This window comes from Austrofundulus limnaeus, unplaced genomic scaffold (assembly GCF_001266775.1).
Source record: "Austrofundulus limnaeus strain Quisiro unplaced genomic scaffold, Austrofundulus_limnaeus-1.0 Scaffold7, whole genome shotgun sequence".
Classification (NCBI taxonomy): Eukaryota; Metazoa; Chordata; class Actinopteri; order Cyprinodontiformes; family Rivulidae; genus Austrofundulus; species Austrofundulus limnaeus.
This window is the reverse complement of record NW_013952409.1, coordinates 708694-729230: the sequence shown is the minus strand read 5'-3', so window position 1 is coordinate 729230 and position 20537 is coordinate 708694. Positions and strand designations below refer to the sequence as shown.

Here is a 20537-nt window from a genome sequence, read left to right as displayed (position 1 = left end):
ACATATATTAAAAAGACACCCCCCCCACACACACACACACTTTTAAACAGAGTAAAAGGTTTGTAGGGGTGAAGGAGGAAACTTGCTGCAATTACATATGTTAATGCTTAATTTTGTACTCCTTAAAAGTTTAGGGGAAGTGCTGCTAAAGCTAATGTACAAGTAGGTAAAATTGTCAATACACAACAAACAAACATTCATTTACGCAGTTGATGATACATTATTTGGTTTCAAACAGGATTTACAAGTGCCTAAGTGTGCATTTACCATGTATAAYGTCCAAGAATAAACAACCTACAGAAATTCAACTTTTTTTGTCCAACTAGGTTATTATTTACTCACTATTGTTTTGTGTCATTTTGGCTATATCACCATATCAAATAAATAAAAATCAGTTCTTAATGTTTAAAAAGATGTTTTTCCCCACACACATCTACCTTTGACTGAGTTTAACAAAGGAAAAGCTTTTCTGGACACCCTGCAGACATTGGAARGAAGCTGTGAGAGGCTTTCTTTTCTGAGAGGCTTACTAAATTCTCTTCAAACTGACACACAGCTGCAAACAAAAAACAAGACTCGGGCCTACTGAAATTTCCTGGTGTTACAACAAAAAAGACTAAATAGCAATCAAAACAACAGCAATAAAACTATGACATGGTTAAAAATGTGCACAGTAAAATAAGARTCCAAGAGGTGACAATGAGACAGGTGCGTCATCAAATTAACTCTTTTGTCTTGTGCCACTCCTACAGAGAAATTAAAACCAAGAGGACACCCAGAAACACTTGTTTTACGTCAGAACTGGTCATTGGACTGGTTCTACAGCATAAAACAACACTGACAAATGGTCAAAGTGACGGTGTTGTGGTATACAAACACGTAGCACATCTTTGTATTGAGCAATCAGCAATTCTGAAACATGCAAATGTTTAGGAGCTTTACACTGTTGACGCTTTCAGGACAACAAAGCTCTAACACCTTTTAGTTTTGCAACACCTAACAAGAAACTAATTCCTGCAGAACTGGTTATCTTGCTCTACAATGATGCCACACTGAAGGAAACCAAAACAGACACAAATGTAAGTAACTGACTGCCAGGTGGAGTTGGGCTGTTACAGAAAGCAAAAGAAAACTTGTATCTTGGGAACAGACTTGGTTTACAGTAATACAGTGTAAAGGGACAGTAGAAGACCCCTGGGCCAGAATTAGCTCTGACTAGGTAAAGAAAATACATGGACGGATGTACTCTAAATACTTTTAGAATAAATTTTACCATGCACAGATGGAAAATCTTTGTGCTACACACACTTTATTTTTTTWAATATAAATATCTGGATAACTCCTTGTTTGACCAACTTATTTACAGTACGTCAGTCAGAAATTCTGTATGTAATGAAGGGTGGGAGTTTAGATACTGAGTGCTGAACTTATGGATTATAAATGTCTTTTCTAGCAATAAATCAAAAAAAGTCTTCAGGACTGGCACGCAATGTTCAAAGACTTAAACGCTCTTCACCTATTGACCTCAGTGCTTCTTTGAACTCTGATTAATCCTATAACTGAGACAAAACAAAAGTGTTTGGGAACTTTGCCGCAATCCTGAGAGTTTTCCACAAACAGCATATCTTTCACATCTAATATAACCATAATCAACAGCGTTTTAGGGCTCTGGCAACTTGTTAAAATTTAAATACACAATATTTTCATTTATAGTTGTGACAAAATAAGAACATTTGCTACAGGCAAAAWGCTTGGTTTCTGCCATTATGAAAACAATAGTTTTGCTCATAAAGTGTCAATTTATCAAAAATAACACTTGCTTTGTGCAGGCAGTGTAATTGTAACAAAGAAGAGCAAACAGCAAAACCACTTCCCATCATTAGCTGTTGGTTTCTAATAGAACGGAGGCTAAAGATGGCAACAATTTACATTTCCTAAGAAACGAGAGGGACCAAAAWTATAAATTATACAAGGAAATGCCACACCTGACTTCATTTTACTCCCTACAGAGTGTAAATAAAGTCTGTTTTCACCACATATACACAACAKGGTCATGCAGTAAAGATCCCAGAGATGCAGTTAACACCAGAAGGAAATGAGCTTCCCTGGAACTAGGAACTGCCTGAAGTTACTCCGTCCATGAGTCTGACTGCTTGTACCCAACCCCCCCCCAGGTCTGCACACCCTCCCTCCAACGTAAAACTGCAATGACCTCAGCGCAATCAGAGCTGGGAAGGTAGCCAGCTTCGTCGCAACTGAGCAAACTCAGCCTCCTCTGCACAAAACGCACAGTCAGAGATGACACACAGATGTACTAACCCGCCCCCAACCCAACAGATCTTGGCGGTGGGATGTCTGCCTAGCTGCTRTTAAGAAGCCATATAGTAAAAAAGACCTCGTGTCCATTACTGGACACAAGGAAAGAGGCACTGGCACTCTCAAAGTTACAAAGGAGTGCTTATTTTCCAGCTTCATTGCTTCTTTTAAGCTAAAATGATTCATCAAACCAAATGACAACTCCCGGCTAACCTTAGGCCTGCTGTTAGGGTGTGGTTAGATGTTTGTGTGCGAGAGGGGTCAAAGGCCAACAGCTGTGTAAAGACAAGATCAGCACTAAGCCCACTCGTCTATACGTCCAACTATTGTCTCGAGTGGCAGTTTAACAAGAATAAAGAGGTGACTACTGGTGAAGAGTGGGTAATAATGAAGCAGAGAGTTGTAAAACAGACCTGCAAACTTTACAGTCAGCGCAGTTAAAGTCAAGCACGCACTATACCGCTTTCAATTACAGCACGATGGAGAGGCTACTTTCAGTTTATGTGTAATGAAAATTGCTGTATAAATAAAATTGCCGTTGCCACGGTTGTGTAAACCCAGCTTATGGTGGGTGTTGAGTTTGAAAAACAAACAGATCACAACCCCCCACCAATGATTTAAAATGAGATATACATTTCTGGGGGAATAAAAAAAATAGAAACCTAGATTCCCAGGGATTTCATTGAGCTCTGACTTGTTACTGTGATCCCACTGTTGAATATTAAAGTTACGTAACTGACGCTCAAAAACCCATCTGCCCCCGCTCTGAATAAATCATATCCTGCCCTGTAGCTCAACACAGTTATTTGGGACACATTATTTCAGACTCCTCGGCCCAGATCCAACAACTCAGAATCWACAAGCTTAAAAACAAAGTTATTAGCGACTTAAAACCCGCTGGTCCAGTTCTTTAAGTGGACACTTACTTTTTTACAGGATCTTTAAAGTCAAACAGGCCACTTTTATTGTCGCCCAAAGGCAGAGCGATGATGTTTTTGCTCGTCTCTCTGTGGGTTAGTCTGCACTGTGAGCTAAATATCTCATCAATCATTGGATGAATTCCTTAGAARCTTYGCAAAACACAAAATCGACTTTAAATCCYCCAATTTTACAGATACTGAGCTAACATCTGGTGTTAGCTGAGCACAGTCACAACACATCAACTTCCTTCATGAATCAATCCCATTGTTATTGTATAACACACAAATTCAGCTTGGTACGTGCTAAAACTTTGGTCATAAAAGGATTTGTGATCTTATTTATTTTGAAGTTATTTTCTGGTAAAAGTCAACAYATGGTTGCAGTTTGACGCAAAGACAAAAATGCTGATATTAAAAAGTTAAACATTTTGTAAAATGGCTACAATTAATTTTGCTGGGGTGAAAAAAACAGAAAAATAATCGTAATCATGAACTTAAAACTGATGAGTGAATCATTACATCCCTAAATGTTGCCAGACACAATCTGTTAGCAAAATATACTGGYTGGTTTTCAATGAAAGTTTAGATTAGACAAAAGTTGTGACAAATGTACAGATAAAGCTGAAAAATATATATAGATAAAAAAAATAGGTGTGGTAGTAACTAAGAATCATACACAACCCATACTTTACACACCACCAGATCATGAGATCCTGCATTWTTATAACATGAGATTGCACTTGCATTAAAGGTTTAACTAAAATATCCAGAACTATCATTCCTTGAGATGATCTTAAAAAGARAAGATCATGTTATTCTAAAKCAGTGGTTCCCAAACTTTTTGTCTTCTGACCCACAAAATATCCATGGCAAAAACTTGTGACCCCAAATATTACTGGTCTGAGGACACAAACTTCGTTGATAACCCTAAAAACACAGGCTTTTTGACAATCTAAACAGTTTATACACAAATATAAATACTTGTTTTTTTACTTATTTTGTGTCTTGTAATAGTTATAGGGAAAATATTACATCAGCAATTATTTTATTACCCTTTAAATTGTTTTCTGGAGATTATCAAAGGTGCTTCATGACCCATAATTGGGTCCCAAGCCCAACTTTGGGAACCAAAGTGCAGTGGTTCCDAAACTTTTCAGCTTTTGACCCACAAAATAACAGTAGCAGAGACCTGTGCCCCCAACTATTTTTGGATGAMAAACATTTGTATCTGGTCAACAAAACATGGGCATAGTAACAATATTTTTATACTACATTTATCCATTTTAAATACACTAACCTCACTCATTTGTAACAACTAAGGKAAAAATGTAATTAATTCAGAAAATCTTTTCAGGACCCCACCTTGATGTTTCAGGACCCCACTTTGGGAAACACTGTAAAAGATATCAGTCTATAACTCTGGTGTGAAAAAGCAGAATTTCTAATGATTTCCTGACATGAACACAATGAACTCAGAAGTATAAATTTCCAATGAACCTTTTCTTTTTCCCTAAAGAAGGAATTAAAAATATTAAAAAGCTGGTGTTCTATTAAAAATTCACATTAGACAAACAGCAACAAACTCTAGAGGGAAAAAAACAAAAACTTGGGAGTAAATGTTTGGCCCAGGACTGAACTTTCCAGTCCTCGCCAGCCAGACTGGTGGATGTGGGACACACTGGGAGGACGCCAGAGGGCTTATTGTTTGCCTCTCCATATGGGACAACCAGGGGGTGATGGTCCACAGGGACATTTGCCATTCAAATGAGATGCTGATTTCACACAGTTTCACACATTCAACCTTCTCTCTTCACCGAGAACTTTACAAACACACACAGTATAAAAGTAGTCTCACCCCCTTAAATTTGAGGTTCACAACAAAGCGTTACAGCGCAGCTGAACCTTATATCAATTACTCATAAATAAAGTAAAGTTACCTTTCTTTAAAGTCCGAACGACCCGGAAGTTCGGTGCTGTATTCCACTSAACTTTCGATGAACACGTGAAAAAGGAGCGAGCTGTGTGTCTTTAAAAAATATATAATTCCTCAGAGGAAGAAAAAAACAGCAGAGTTCGTCCCGTACTTCTACTTCCAGCGTCCGTTTACTTGTGGCGCACAAAGCCCGCGGCCCTCCCCCTCCACCACCACTCAACTCACGCGCCASAGAGCTCCGCCCCCTGCTGAGATTTAAAGGGCCAGTGTTCTATTTAGCCACAACAAATAACAATGGACACAAATTCGACTTCCAACAAATTAATTGTTAATACTAGTCACTAGTTGTAATGAAGTAAAAAATACAATAATAAAAAATAAATCTTTAAGGGGACATATGGATATTTCACTTTTGTAGCCACTAAATACATTTTGTCGTGTATTTGGAATCTGTAGGAGTGCAGAAAAGTTTAATTTAGTCTCTCCTGGTGCTATGCTGTATTCATGACATTATCTGAACTAATGTCACAGTATTTACAACAGAACTGCCAAATAAGGTCTGGTCTTACCAGCTACAATTTGGTGGTCTTCATTCTCCTCTGACTCTGGCTCCAACATGTAAGGCTGGATGGACAAGTCTTTTGTTGTTGACATGTTTTAATTAAATTGTAAACAAAAAGTTTCTTTACCTAAACGCCTCAATCAGGTTAGATTGGACTGCTCTGGAAGCAAGAGGGGACGGAGCGTGAAGCACCTTTGGATTTAAAGAGACAGCCTCAAAACGAGTTGGWCTGAGGCACACCCCTGAAAAGGGATGAAGAAGGGTTTTGTGGAATTACAATAAGGAGGAAAAAAATTGTATAGGTCTTCTGGACGGGTTCTTCTCTAATGAAACGTTTAGTCTCTCCTCCAAGAGACTTCTTCAGTCTGAGAGTTTCAGGCAAAATTCAGGCTTTTGTGATGTGACTGATACTCACATCACATGGCTATCGTTGACACCTAATTAACACTTATTGTTAACAGGGGGTGGAGTGATACTGGCATTATCCGCGTGTCCAAAGCATTGCAGTTCCACTTTATATACTGAGGATTTAAATGTTTAAAAAAGGGATTTATGGCTCCTTTAAAACACACACATACACACATACCAGAAGAAATTATAATAATCTTAAGTAACTGTTTCGTATTTAATTATTTATTTTTTTATTTTTTTATTTTTATTATTTTTACAACTAATAACTAAAGTCTCTAATGTTTGTTTGCCTTCTGGCTCAGTTAAATCACATTTTCTTTATTTTGAATGAGTCTTGTTCATATGAGGTATGAAGACAACCAACAGAGACTATACTATGATTTATATAAAATAAAGTCTAGGATTAATGAAGGAATAACTCCCCTCTGCCTTTCATGCCAGAGTTTTACACAACCTTTGCTTGGAGATGTTCATTTTGGTCAAACAATGTAAATGTTATAGAGACCTTCCAAGATGTTGAATACGACTCTCTGCTACAACCACAACAAAATTTCTGTAAAATATAATAACTAGTGAAGACGTGGCACTTTTGTTTCTAACTCCTACTGAACATTTAAAAGGTACTGAAATGCACAATATATGTTGTGTGACACTGATTCGGTGTTAAAACCACCAGATGTCTGAGTGGTTAAACATCTGGTACTCAGGTGTGAACTTTAGCCCAACTCGTGTTGCTTCAACAACGCCCACCTTCCAGTCAAAGCAGAAAATTTCTCATCTGTAATAATCATTACAGATTTTAGGAGCCAATRAGTGGCGCAACGTTTTTGGGAAACTCTGGTGAGGATAAAAGCAGAGACACAACACTTTGATGGCTCCGTTTCCTGAAACAGCTACAGAATTTCATATATAGACTCAGTCACTTTTTCTAACCTGCCAGCTGGGGCCAAAACACGACAGAGTGCACCTTTCTGTCATTTATATCACTTTTTATTATTATTATTATTATTTTTGTCTCAAATCTTTAAATGAGTTTTCACAGTGGAAACTCTGTTCAAGTGCAGGGAAAGTGGGCAAAGAGAGCTTGACTGGGGCAAAGGGACCCTCTGTAATGACTGCGACGGTTTTCCCATAATGCACATTTCATCAGAAAGCAATTTAAGCTTCCAACAAACAGTACATCAGAAAGGCGTTTGTGAGGGGCATGGGGGAACATCCTATTTTTCAAATTAGCATTCTTTCAATAACTGCAGCTATATTCTCTTTAAATCGACGAACTGCACTCAGTGAAGCTGACAAATGAGGCAATTAAATCTGGGGCTTCAAAGTCCTTTGAACTACACCTTCTGTCAGGATCCCTTAATATTCCAACTGAGGGGTTCTTAATGCTCYTCYTGGRGGTTTAGTACCCTGGGCTCCCTTTGTAATGAGGACCACCAGCCCATTCTCTTCTTCTTTCATTGATTTCTAAAAAGGGTATAGACAGAGAAACGGAGAGAAAAAATGAACTTTTCAGCAAGTGAAATACCTCCTGTCTACAGTCCGACTGTCACAGAGACATTTTCCTTTTTTTTAGGGATTAGTGCTTTGGTCACTCTCATTTCAATTCCCTGTTCCATCCGATCCCATCTAATCTCCTCTCTTGTCGCTTATGTGTTTAGTGGGTTAGCCTTGGATCAACAGACTGACTGCGATCCAATTAGCATCTGACACTGTAAGGGTCTTCATCGCCTGCAGCTGAAATGCGAGGGCAGGCGATGTTTTTGCCCATTTCTGTACACGTTTATTCATATGTTTGTTAGCAAAATATCTCATAACCCACTAAACCAATTCACTTTTAGAGTCAGCCCAGTTCAAGATGGCTGCCACAGACAACTGACCTAAAAAAACAAAAAACAAAATAGCTATCACTCAAGTAATTTAGCAGATTTAAAGTCAAAAATTTCATGTGGTATTAGCTGAGATTCATTCCCAACACATACTGGGAGAGTGGCACCTTGGATGAAATTGCACATGAAATTATTTATAGGTTTTTATCAAAGTTTRAACATAAGATAAACGTCATCTAAAAATGTAATAAAAGGTAGTGGATGATTTATATTCTTTCAAAGAGGCTTTTAACAAAAATGTATGTGTTCAGCGTTGTTTTAAAAGACAAATGTCTAAAACATAACTCATACTACTTAACCCTCCTAGGGTCAAAACTATCTCAAGCTCATGGTTTTAAACCAGAGGTCTTGTGAGTCATTTTGACCCAAGGCAGGGCCGGCCCTGGCCAATTTGGCGCCCTAGGCAAGATTTTAGGTGGGGCCCCTTGCGTGGCCAATTCATGTACAAAATTTAAAAAAAGTTTTGTCTTTGGCATCTTTTTAATCTTTAGGTTGTCCAATTAAAACAGTTAACAATACAATCCATTTGCAACAGAATACCAGAAGTCWACCTCATACCAGCCAACATCTGCTGACATCAATGAGGAACACCTGTTCACGTTAACCAGCAGCTGTGGAGTGAAGCAGTTCTAGGGTGGTCCAGGGTTATACCTCTCCAGAAAATTGTGTAAAATATCTATTCAAAACTCTGCATTTTCCAGCCATTTCAAGAACATTTGATGAAATTCTTGGGGTTCATAAAACATCAAATCAGTATTTTATGAAGGTAGAACGCTGAAAACCAGAKTTTAACCTGAACTTTACCTGAGATCAGAAARGAAACTTTCATTATCCTTTTGTTTATTTCCATACTGAGCACCAGTAGTTAGTCTTGACTGCGTTATATGATACTTTTACCATGAAACATCCTCTGAACCATTTAACACCTCATGTAGAAACAAAGCTGAGAAACCCACAGAACAAGTTACCTTCATAAACCTGAGGAGCCAGTGATTATTTTACAGACTAAATCATCTATATTCTGATAAAAAAGTTACAAAATATATTTTCATCCTCCATTTGTAGCGCCCCCTATATGGATGGTGCCCTTAGCATTTGCCTCTACTGCCTATGCTACAGGGCAGCCCTGACCCAAAGTTAGCAGGATGGTTAATATGAATTCAGAGGGATCTAAAGCAACAGCTAAGGTAGTTTTGCTAACTAAATACCACAGGATGAATTGTTATCTGAGAGCACAGCAGAAGTCAGGTGGGGTGGGGGGGGATGGCTGTAACCAGATAACAGGATTTCACATCATCTGCACTGAGCCAATTTACTGCTGCTTTGAGTTACAYTCAGGTGGAACACCATCAGATAATTATTACCAAGCAGATCCCACATGTGCACAGAAATACTTTAGATGTAGACATCGTGGCATTGCAGAAACATAATTTCTACGTTTTTAAGAACACTCAGTTTTTGCAAAAACGTTRGTTTCTTTTTACTGTCCTCAAAATACGAGGGGCTAGTTTTACCTCAACGAGCAAATAAAAATATTACCAGGGAATCCAATCTGAAAGTGTGCATTTATTTAATTTTGCAAGAGAAAAAAATCTATTTTGGAATGCATAGTAGCAACAAGAGTTTCTTTATTGTAAACAAAAATCGAGTTGGAACTAAACCTTTGATCATGATGAGACGAGATTTGAGAAAGTCAAGAAATTTGATGCGCACAGGTTTGAATTTCCTACTGTTGTAGCCTGGTGTGATACGTAAAAATTTTTTAAAAAAAACACCAAAGGCCAACTTTCTTTAAAGTTCATCTTTGAGTTTTCCCATCCACTTATTGTTTTTGAAAGGTTTCCCACTGAGAACCAGAACCAATAACATTGAAAAATAATTTATTTCAGAAATGTACTGTGATAATATATTCAGACTCTGCATGATAAGCGTTGGTTGCGTACAATGAAATCACCCCACATACAAACAAAACAAAAATAAAATAAAAATAAAAAAAGGAAGAAAAAAAAAGTAGATGGCAATTTTTTTTTCTTTTTTTGAGTTATGGAAACTAAGAACACACCACTGAGTCTTCACTATAGCGTTGTGAGTGCGCCTGCCAGGTGGTRGGATGCTGCCAACCGTCTGTGGCGAAACTCCAGGCAGGTTTAAATTGCTGCAGGACAATCTCTTTATACAGACGTACAGTGAATGATCTGTAAAGCTTACACACAAGTAGCATAATCACGCACACACACACCCTTTAGCGCTTGGGAGTGCACAGTCACACAGTGTGTTTGATTACACAGAAGGGAGCGAGGTGAGGCAGCTGGATGACATCATCTCTTGGCACAGGGCTCAGCGCTGCCCAGTGATAGTGGTCGGGGGGGCAGAGAGGCGTTATCGCAACAGGGAAGGGAAATAAAAACGCAAAGTTTGTTTTTTCTTTTCGTCTTCTTAACAGAAACTACACTTAAGCGAATTCACGAACGTGACAGCCCCCGACAAACTTAGGCTGGCTTTCAAAGCATTTCAGTGGAACTCGACTGATGTGTTTATACGTAAGCCAGCGAAGGGCAGGAGATGAAAAGTGAATTGCGTTTGCAAATAAAACCCACAGCCCCACATCTGTCAGGAATAAAAGGCTCTTGTAGTGCGGGGCTGTTGAGATGCCACGGTCCAGGGCACCGTAAGTAGTTCAGTCACAACTGGTGCCATGTTTCATAAATAAGTGTTTCTCTAACAAGGCAGCTTTGTTCCACAGTAACACACTCACGAGAAAAAACTTAAACACTTTCATTTAAACAGATATACACTCATTTCATATATCTGAGGCTCCTTCAGGCACAGCACAGTCACGGACCAGTTACAGCCAAATGCTGTTGGACTTTTCTGTGCGTTTGTGTGCTATCGGACCAGAGAGTTATTCCCATGGAGGTGCAGCTTCAATGTTCATTTAAAACTTTCCAGGTCAAAACATGAAAGTTTCTCCATTTTGGCAAAAAAAAAAAAGTTTCAGCTTTTATCTTTTGTTTTCTGGAGTAAAATCGTGTATTTTCACTTCCACATGGCTCCATCACGAGTCTCCACTGGTGTCGTTTCCACAGACTTGACTTCTTCTAGGTGTGTCTACTATATATGCTGTATATATATGTATAATTTTTTTGTAAATGTTTTGTGTTTTCAAAGAATTGTGGCTTTGTACAGAGATTACGGATGAATGTGCATCCAAAGAGCAACAAAAATTTAAAAACAAAAAAAAAAGACAGAAGGAAACAAATGAGAAGCAAAAGTCATGCAAGCCGTTTCAAATAAAAGTGAATAAATGTTMCAGACATATTTTATCAACCGGTGACATAAAAAAAATGGGCGTGCAGTGGCACACCTCCACTTGTTCGACAAAAAAAAGTGCTCTGAAAAGTCTGTTTTTCTGCATATATTCAGGCAACAAACAAAAATGCAATGAAATAAAAGAAAAACAAAACAATGAGAAGAAACAGACGTAACTGATTCATTTGGGCTGATTTTGCATTCTCCAATGCCATGTTCTTCAACACAAGTTCCAGAAGTTTCTGTTCTTTTCAGCGTTTTTCACACAAAGGAGGAGAAGCCGGCTATAGGGGCCCGGGACCCGGGGGCTAGACTGCTGGGGGGCCTGTACAGGGTGCTGTGCTGGCTGGGGGGGTTGCAGCTCTGCTGGGAGGGAGTGGGAGTCCGGCTTCCTTTGGGCCTGAACAGGGTGCCTTGACCCTGGGGCTGACCCTGGGCTTGTTGAGGCTGAGGGCTGGGTGAGCTGAGCTGCGGTGGAAGTGGAGGAAGAGGGGGCAGAGGCGGCGGGGCGCAGTGCTCCGGGTCTCCCGACTCGGACTCCGTGTAGCTGTAGGCCTGCGCTCGGGAGATCCCTTTCTGCTGGCGGCGCCAGGAATTGTAGTAGGTGGGGTCGCTTATGTAGTGGTTGACGAAAGAGTGGGTCTTCTGTCGATTGGGGTCCACCTCGTACTCGCTGTCGCTGCCCTGGAAGAAAAAAAGCAAAGGTGCAAATTTTCGGAGTTAGTACATCTTGGCTATTTTACGTCCAACAATAAAAGATGTCGATGCTACAAGATGAAGTTACTGGGTTACTGCTAGTCATCGACTCAATCATCCTTTTCTAAACAACTAACACACATGCACACAAATCTAGTTTACAAAAACAGCACAGGAACACGTGGACAAAATGGTCAAAGATGATCAAAAGCATGACTGGATGGCTGATTACTGAAGCGTGCACAGTAGACAGACCATCAATACGACATGACAACGTTTGGTTTATCTTTAGGACTTTAACCAGTCAGTAAAACCTTCAGGATTGAAGTTCTTTCTATCCACACCACCCCAGAAATACAGGTTTTGGTGTTGCATAGTGACGAGTACCACATTAAACCCACAATATAATGAAAGTCTGGGGTTAGGGGCTGGATGGAGACCACTTTGGAGCCATTCACCTAGAAAGCTACAAACATTCAAAGCAGGCAGCCACAGGAACCTCACCAAATGCAGTGGAAGTGTATGTAGGCCACCTGTCCCATATGAAAACACCAGCGCCTCCTACGGGTGAACAAAACAATGGGTTTTACAGTACATCACTTTCATAAAATGAATAAAATGGCCGAGTCAAGATGATGATGAGACCTAAATACAGGACTGCAAAAGTCACAACACCCTTCAGTTCTTTCTAATTTGGTTTAAAATAGCCAGACTTTACCTAATTGTCTAAAAGGGATCCCTGATTAGTTGTAACATTAGACTTTATTTGATTAACATTTATTTTAGCTGCAAAATAAAGACTGTAAAAATACTGTAGAGGCTGTTTAATTTTGTAAATTTTTAAAAATATATTTTAACACGGACGGAGCCATTTTGTTTACATACAAAGCATTCTGGGTAAATGATGACGTGGATAGGTCCTTGGTGCGGGGCTGCTAGTGAGCTATATCCACCCTGAAGGTTAATCTTGGACAATATCTGACGATCGGCTCTTTTAGAGGAAACCAGAGAGCGTTGACAGAGAGGAGAAGGTAGAAATGACTCAGCCTGTAACTGAAAATGTGGATGGAGGACAACAGAGCTGCTTCATGGAAGAACCTCAGTTTAGCCTMTTAGCTTTAGTGTTAGCCCCGACGCTATATTGCCTTATTTGTATTAGCTRGGCGTTAGCGTGACAAACAAGCTAAACTGAGGTCCTCCATCCACATATTCAGTTGCAGACTGAGTCATTTCTACCTTCTCCTCTCTGTCAACGCTCTCTGGTTTCATTTAAAGAGCTAATCATCAGATATTGCCCAAGATTAACCTTCAGGGTGGATATAGCTCGCTAGCAGCCTCGCACCGAGGACCTTTCCACATCATCATTTACCCAGAATGCCTTGTGAATAAATAAAATGGCCCCGTCCGTATAATATATTTAACTTTTAGTTTAAAAATGATAAAAACTGAACATCCTACAGTATTTTTACAGTCCATTTTACAGTTAAAATATATGTTTATTAAATAAAGTCTAATGTTACAACTAATCGCGGATCCCTTTAAATAGTTGAAGAGACTTCAGCTGCTTTGGCAAAATGTAAAGAAACTAAAAGGTGACATTTCCACAGAACTGTACATTCACTGATGCATGTATGGAAGACGTTTGTGCCATTTTGGTTGAAATGTCTAACACATTAAAAGACAAAAATGATTTCACAAAGACTTTTCTTTTTAGGAGTTCAGTCATAAACAAGAAAAGTTGGTTTACTTCATGCTATAACACCGCTAACGCAACTGAATTTGTGTCAAGAACCGTCCCGTGTCCCGGAGAAGAACAAACGTGTACACAGAACACATACTTAGGTTTGCTCATGGCCGTTTAATCAGCATGAAAGCACTCAGCCAGTTGGCCGGCTAGGATGTGATTAATCACCTGGCCACAGCGAACGCACGCTCAACTCTCTTTGCCAAAATTGTCACTGAATAATTTTCCCAAAGAGGCTGCTTTGGTCATGCAAACAGTGTATTACAAAAGTAAAACAACAAAGGACCATTCTGCTCAGAATAGTAATCTGCTGAAATGTTTGCTCCAGAAATTCTTTCTTCTCCCAGGCCTGCTTTTATTGTCTCGATCCGTTTTTTTTTTTTTTTTTTTTGCCATACAGACACAAAATGTTCGGAATGCACTACAACTCCTGCACATATGTGATGCATATGGTGGTGGTCTCAGATTCCCTTCAACATGGTCCAGTCCCCCAGAGTCAAATAGCTTTTTACCCCCAAAGATGTCAGTAGAGTTTAGAAATCTCCACACAGACAATGCACATTTTCATTTATAAGAAAGGTTATACTTCTGACCATTTTTTTTGTTTTTAAACAAAAATCAATCCAGAGCAAACTCCTTTCCCCCCATTTTTTTTGCAACAACCTAATCAATGGCAGACATTGCTCCGACCACTTAACTCCAACCAAGTTTTCTTTTAAAATTTTTCTTCTCCATAAAAAGATGAGTCAAGTTTTGTGAGTTTACTGACATTTATAAAAGTTAAAACTAAAGATTAACACGATTTGAGAAGCATTCCATTCAAACCAGTGGCGACCAGTCACAATCTCCATAAGCCACACAGAACAGATAGCATCTCTAAGATACCACTGTTCGAGTTGGCAACTCAAAATTTCTAAAGAACAGGCACATTTTCTGTTGCCGTCTCAATGAATCCTGAGTGTTTGCATTGACCAGCAAGTCGTACAGTTGGGGTTTGTGTGGCCAGTTGTTGAAAATTACGGTCTATTCTCATATTCATTGCTTGGAAAACTTTCTTGCCCACACCATACCAGTTCCTGAACATGCTTTAAACTCAAGTAGCAAGACTGCAAGCCTCTGCAACTGACACAAGGAAATTGAAAGCCACTACGAAAAAAGACATTTCGAGATTCCTTCATGTTTGCTGACAGTTGCAGCAAAGTGAGAAACTAGCATAAAAAACCCGAAACGGAAAAAAAAAAGTTAAAATACCAGTTTAGTTGTGGAAAAGAAGAGTTAAAGGAAACATATTCTGCTTTTAAATCCCTTTTCACATTGAAATCATTCAGTTGGGGTCTATATTAAGTGGAACTGCAATGCTTTTGTCTGAATTCCTCTTTATTGTAACTCCACAATCCCCAAGTTCACCCCTTTCCTGAGTTGTGTCTCAGATCAACTCATTTTGAGGCTGTCTCTTTAAATCCAAACAAGGTACTTTAACCCCTGCACCTTCCAGAGAAGTCCATAGCCTGAAAGAGAGGTTTCGACTATATAGTGGTGCAGAAACTTTTTATTRACAAATGAATTAAGARGTCAGCAACAGAAGACTTGTCCATCCAGCCTTATGTTGYAGCCAGAGTCGGACCCAGAGCCAGAGGAGAATGAAGACCACCAAATTGTAGTTGGTAAGTCCAGACCTTATTTGGTAGTTCTGTCACAAAAACTGTGGTAACACCTTCTTTTACAGTACCCTTATTGCCATATAATTACGTGGTAATTAGGGTACAAAAGGAAAAACTACTGTTAGTAAAACTACCTTTATTGGGTAACTACAATCAAATTACTATTCAATAGTAACTCAACACTATATTTATAACCAAAAGAATGCAACTAAATTTTGGGGTTAGTGGTTAATTGCAATAAAATATAACTTTAAAACTGTCCAAATTACCTACTACTATTTATTTATGTGTTACATACGGAATTTTAATACAATACCAGGTAAGTGCTACATTACTGCAGACAATTAATTACATAGTAAAAATTTACCCTAATTACAAAGGTAATTACATGGTAATAAGGTAGTAATTACTATTTAATTAAGTTTTTTAATTACCTTGTAATTACATGGTGATAAGGGAAAAGAAAAAGAAAGCGTTACCAAAAACGGTGACGTAATAGATCAGAAAATAAAAAATAGAGAAAACATAAAGCTTTGAAAAATATGACCCAAACAGAATATAAAGATATCAAATCAACTAAATTTGACTTTTCTGCACTCCTAGAGATATGTATGTATGTATGTATGTATGTATAATGCCAAAAAAGTGGATTTTCCATGACATGTCCCCGTCAAAAGAGAGAAACTGTACCCTCCAAATCAGCCATGAAGTGTTAGCAATGGATACTCCGACTGCTGACATGTTCCACATCAAAATAAACATCACTCCAATATTTCTTACTTTTACTAGTGGTTCATGGCCAACATTAATAACTCAAGGATCCAACTGAGGAGCCCAAAGTAAAGATGCTTAACGATTTGCCTCTCGGGCATCACGGCGGGTGATACAGCTCCTTATTCCAGCTCATTACAAGCCAATTACTGCAGCTGAATGCTGTGAAAGCAGCAGACTTTGGGCATGAAATGCAGCYTTGCACCTCAGCCTCGAGGGAACAACCGTCTTATTTATGCAACGAAATGTGTGAGACAGACACATAGCAGGCAGCCAGTGTTAATTAGTTAACATTTTTTATTTCATCATTTTGATGTTAAATTAGGCAGTGAAAGAGATTAAGAAATCCACGCAATTAACTCATGAAACCACTTGACAGCAGTTTATTTATGATCAGCATGATAAATTTGTTCCTGCTTATCGTGGCTGATAACGTAAACAAAACGAAAATGTCAGGATAGAAAACAAGAGACGATGGATGTAATGTTTTAATCCTAATGTTGATTAAAATGTTGATTATCAGAAGCCAAGTCTTGCAGTTTGATAATGTATCTCAAAGACCTCTGACCTTTGACCTCCGCCTGCTGAAATTCACATGTTATCACCTCAGAGTTACGTCTAAAGGTCTAGCTCAAACCAGACGTCTAAAGTTTGTGAAATGATGAATTCTTCAGCCTAAAATGGCTTTCCTCACGATGATTTATAGGACACTGACACAAAGGAGAAAATCCAATGAGGGGCCGCTGCACCCATCCCCCCGAAACGAACACATGACCAAATACCAAAGAGTGGGTCAGACCTTTGTCCTTCAGTTATGGATTATTATAAATAAATCAAGAAGGAAGGGGGGGTCAGCTGTTTATGGCTGTCTCCTTGATGAAATGAACCCAGCGGGGGTCCACACAGACTTAGTGAGRGGTCTGCACACTCACTGAAAAATAACAATAACTGCACTGGTCCAGTTTCATAAAACATCTCCAAATATTCTAAATTGTAAACTACTTAATGTTGYCTTTGGAGTTAGTCGTGTGATGCACCGGATCAGAAAACGAAAAGTTTAACACAGAACCGGGGGAAGAGAGGAGGGGTCAGGARATGAATCTGCCGACTGTTGCTTAAAGACTTCAAGCAAAATGGTTACAAATTCAAAACTTGCAATAAAWGATTGAGATAGGGTTTACCATCGTGTCACAATCAGGCTGATTTTTCCAAAAAAATACTATATTTTGATGATGATGATGATGATTTACTTTTGTTGCGAACCCGAATACATAAAAAACCTTAGTTAATAAGAAAGACATATTGTAAAACAAACCTATCAGGAGACAATCATGTTTGCTTTTGGTGAATGGACAGAAGTATGTTTTACACACTAAATAAATTAAAGTTGGTTGATTACAACATTTTGCAGATTATGTATAAAGGGCTCGACACACGGGAGGCGACGTCGCTCMCTCTCCATTCATTTCCTATGGAGCCTGTGCGGTGAGGCGACAATCGCTTGCCCTCCTCCAGCTAAGCGACCGGCGAATATAGTGCATGTGAAAATTCACGCTCGTACATGTAGACGTGCACATGCGAGCTTGCAACGCGACATATGAAAGTTGAAAAAGTTCAACTTTTGTCGCTGTCACTTAGCGTACAACCAATCAGCGAGGGTTTCATTGACTGACCAATGAGAGGAGAGTATGCTACACACTGCCGTTAGCTAACACTTTCACCAAGTGATTACTAAAAAGCTTTGTGGGAATTTATTGGCACCAGGGTGAAGTTTATGGTAAGTTTTTCCTCATAAAACTGWATCTTGATGTGTGTTTGTTTTTCAATATCATTAGCATCGCAAGATTTGTTTAGTTTACACGTCTGTAATGCACACCCGCCTTCAGAGTCAAGAACCAATCAAATTTCGTGAAGACAAGCGACCTGAGAGCACGATTCGCAACGCTGCGATCGCCATCGCGTCCCGTGTGTCGGGTTTCACCCTGGCTGCGATGACAGCCGTTAATCGCTGCAGTTTGTCGCTCCCTGTGTGTCGAGCCCTTCAGGCTCAAAAAAATATATTACCTTTGAACATCCAATCGAATTTTGTTAAGAGACAAAGTWACTACAATTTAAAAGGGACAGAGGTGTTTGTGAAACCTAAAATCCGAACCAGTTTGAAGGAACGACGTACTTCAGTGCAAGGAATAAAATTGTGGAATAATCTGGAGTATGATATTAAAAGTGCAGGATCAATGTATAAGGTTAGGAGAATGGTAAAATCCAGTCTCTTGAAGAAATATGAAATGACATAATATGTATCCTTAAAAATTGTCTGCGAAAGATTTTAGTTTTATTAAATTTTTTTCTGTTTATTATTGTTTGAATTTCTTAGGTATACGATTTTTTTCTTCCTTCTGTTGCCTTTCATTTTATTTTTCATTTGTATTTTTTTGTACACTGAATTTGCTTTGTTTTTCGAAATGACATGAATGAATAAACTAAATATCGAGAATGAAATGTATTTTTGTACCTATATTAAAAAAGATCATCCTCTCTTTGTTTCTGTTAATATATTTAAACTTCGTGAAAGTGTTAACACATCAGAAAACAAGCAGCATTAGGAAATACWAACCATACTGTACATCCAGAACAAGCAGATTGCTAAGCTTAAGTSTTATTTATGAGAGGCCATAACTTTGGTCTATTTTAAGCTTCGACATCGTGCATAAAACTGTCCAAACAAGGTGAAGTTTTATTACTTGTGACAATCCAAACAGAACAGAAAGTGTTCCCTGTTGACTTCTAAACCATGAAGCTGCAGCGGTCTGTTAGACCGGCAGTAGGAGGGTGGAGGAAAGAGAAAGACCGATGGAGGCAGAGGAGAGCGGGGGTTAAAAAAAAAAGGTGTGCGAGAGAAAACAGACACTTTCATCTCTCTCCCATGGAATGCTGCTCAGCAGAGAGAGAGCATAATCTACAATCCATCACAGACTCAGAGATGAGATCATCTGTCTTCGACTAGTTTCAGCCTTAAATGACACACAAAAGCCACAGAGTCAGCCTTGGAAAATGAGAAAACTGCTCTTTTTTTAAATAAAGGGAAAAGTCAGTCAATAGGTTTCTACCTGCAGGGTAGCGGATTTGRAATGTTGGCATTGTTGCCTCGCCAAGTCAATGTTAGCTTCTTCCAAATCTCCACGTGACGAGGAGTATAATAGTCAACTTATACCTGCTGAGGAAGGCCCCGGGGATTAAAGAGGACKGACAGCATGGTGTCGAACAGATAGCGCCGAGTTATCTGCTCAATAAGACTTCACAAAGCATTCCTGGACTTCCAAAGCACCGGCGGGTGCTGACGTGGAAGCCTGACAGGCGCASGGCAGCAGCCCTGGGGGTAACAGGCAGAGCTCTGTACGGTTCGGCCCGTCAGACACAAAGCGTCGAGTGAAGCGCGGCACCAGACAGGTGTCATGATCCCGCTGKGCTCGGGCCGCGCATGACAGCGCTGAAGTACGGAGGGTGGATGTGTCAGACAGATGATGAAACATCAAAACGCTCCGTTTGAGGGAATGTTTCAAACGCAGTGAAAGGTCCTGTCTGTAGCTCTTCATTGGTAAGAGATTTTCATTAGATCTGGAAACGGGACTCGCGGRCCAATAAGGCCGAGGAAGGAGAGACGCCCGGCTGCAGGAACGGGTTGAGCTGAGACGTGTCCACAGATTATTAGAGGAACGAAAAGCCTAAACCAGGGGACAAAACGCAGAAGAAAGGCTGAAAGCAAAGAAGCCATTTCTGTTTTCACACAAACCTTTCGTGGCGTCCAACGTTTTATCTTTGGCAGAGATTTGATACTAAACAGTCAKAGCATGTTTCAGAAGGTTTAGAAGCACCTGGATAAAAGAACGAGTGTTAACAAGAAGAAAAACAGCACGGAAGAAAGCAAAACTCAGAGTGACGGGAATTCGGATCAATAGGGAAACGGAGAGAAAAGCACAACTTATTGATTTTACTGGGCAAAAGAAGTCTGAGTCAAGATTTAGCCGAGGRCACGAATCAGACTTTTCAGCATTAATTGTAACTGATCCAACAACTAAAGTCTATCAGTTTGCAGAGAAAGTGAAAAAAACTTAAAACTTGATTATTTTGATTATATACTTGGCACAAAGAATAAGGAAATTTGTGTTTGGTAGATTATTTATTTGTAACAATGCTTCTTGGCAATAAATCTTATACCAGGCACTTGATGGGCTCATTTGACAAAAATCCATAGACTTAAATATATAGATCACTAGACTAAGCCCCGCCCATCCCATCCACTGGTAGTGTCTGTGACAACATGGAGG

At 39.3% G+C, this 20537-nt stretch overlaps 2 protein-coding genes across 2 annotated transcripts in view; both read right to left on the bottom strand.

Annotated features, from left to right (window-relative positions):
- Positions 1 to 5352, bottom strand: part of cdc42ep4b (CDC42 effector protein (Rho GTPase binding) 4b) — a 28076-nt gene extending 22724 nt beyond the window's left edge. Inside the window, exon 1 of the mRNA XM_014032190.1 lies at positions 5174 to 5352. The gene's annotated coding sequence lies outside the window, so the exon portion shown is untranslated. The remainder of the gene's footprint in view (positions 1 to 5173) is intronic.
- A 4542-nt stretch (positions 5353 to 9894) lies between these two features.
- Positions 9895 to 20537, bottom strand: part of LOC106535223 (protein sidekick-2-like) — a gene marked incomplete at its 5' end in the record, with an annotated part of 434350 nt that continues 423707 nt past the window's right edge. Inside the window, 2 exon segments of the mRNA XM_014032179.1 lie at positions 9895 to 12024; positions 12541 to 12597. Coding sequence (XP_013887633.1) covers positions 11602 to 12024; positions 12541 to 12597 — 480 coding nt within the window.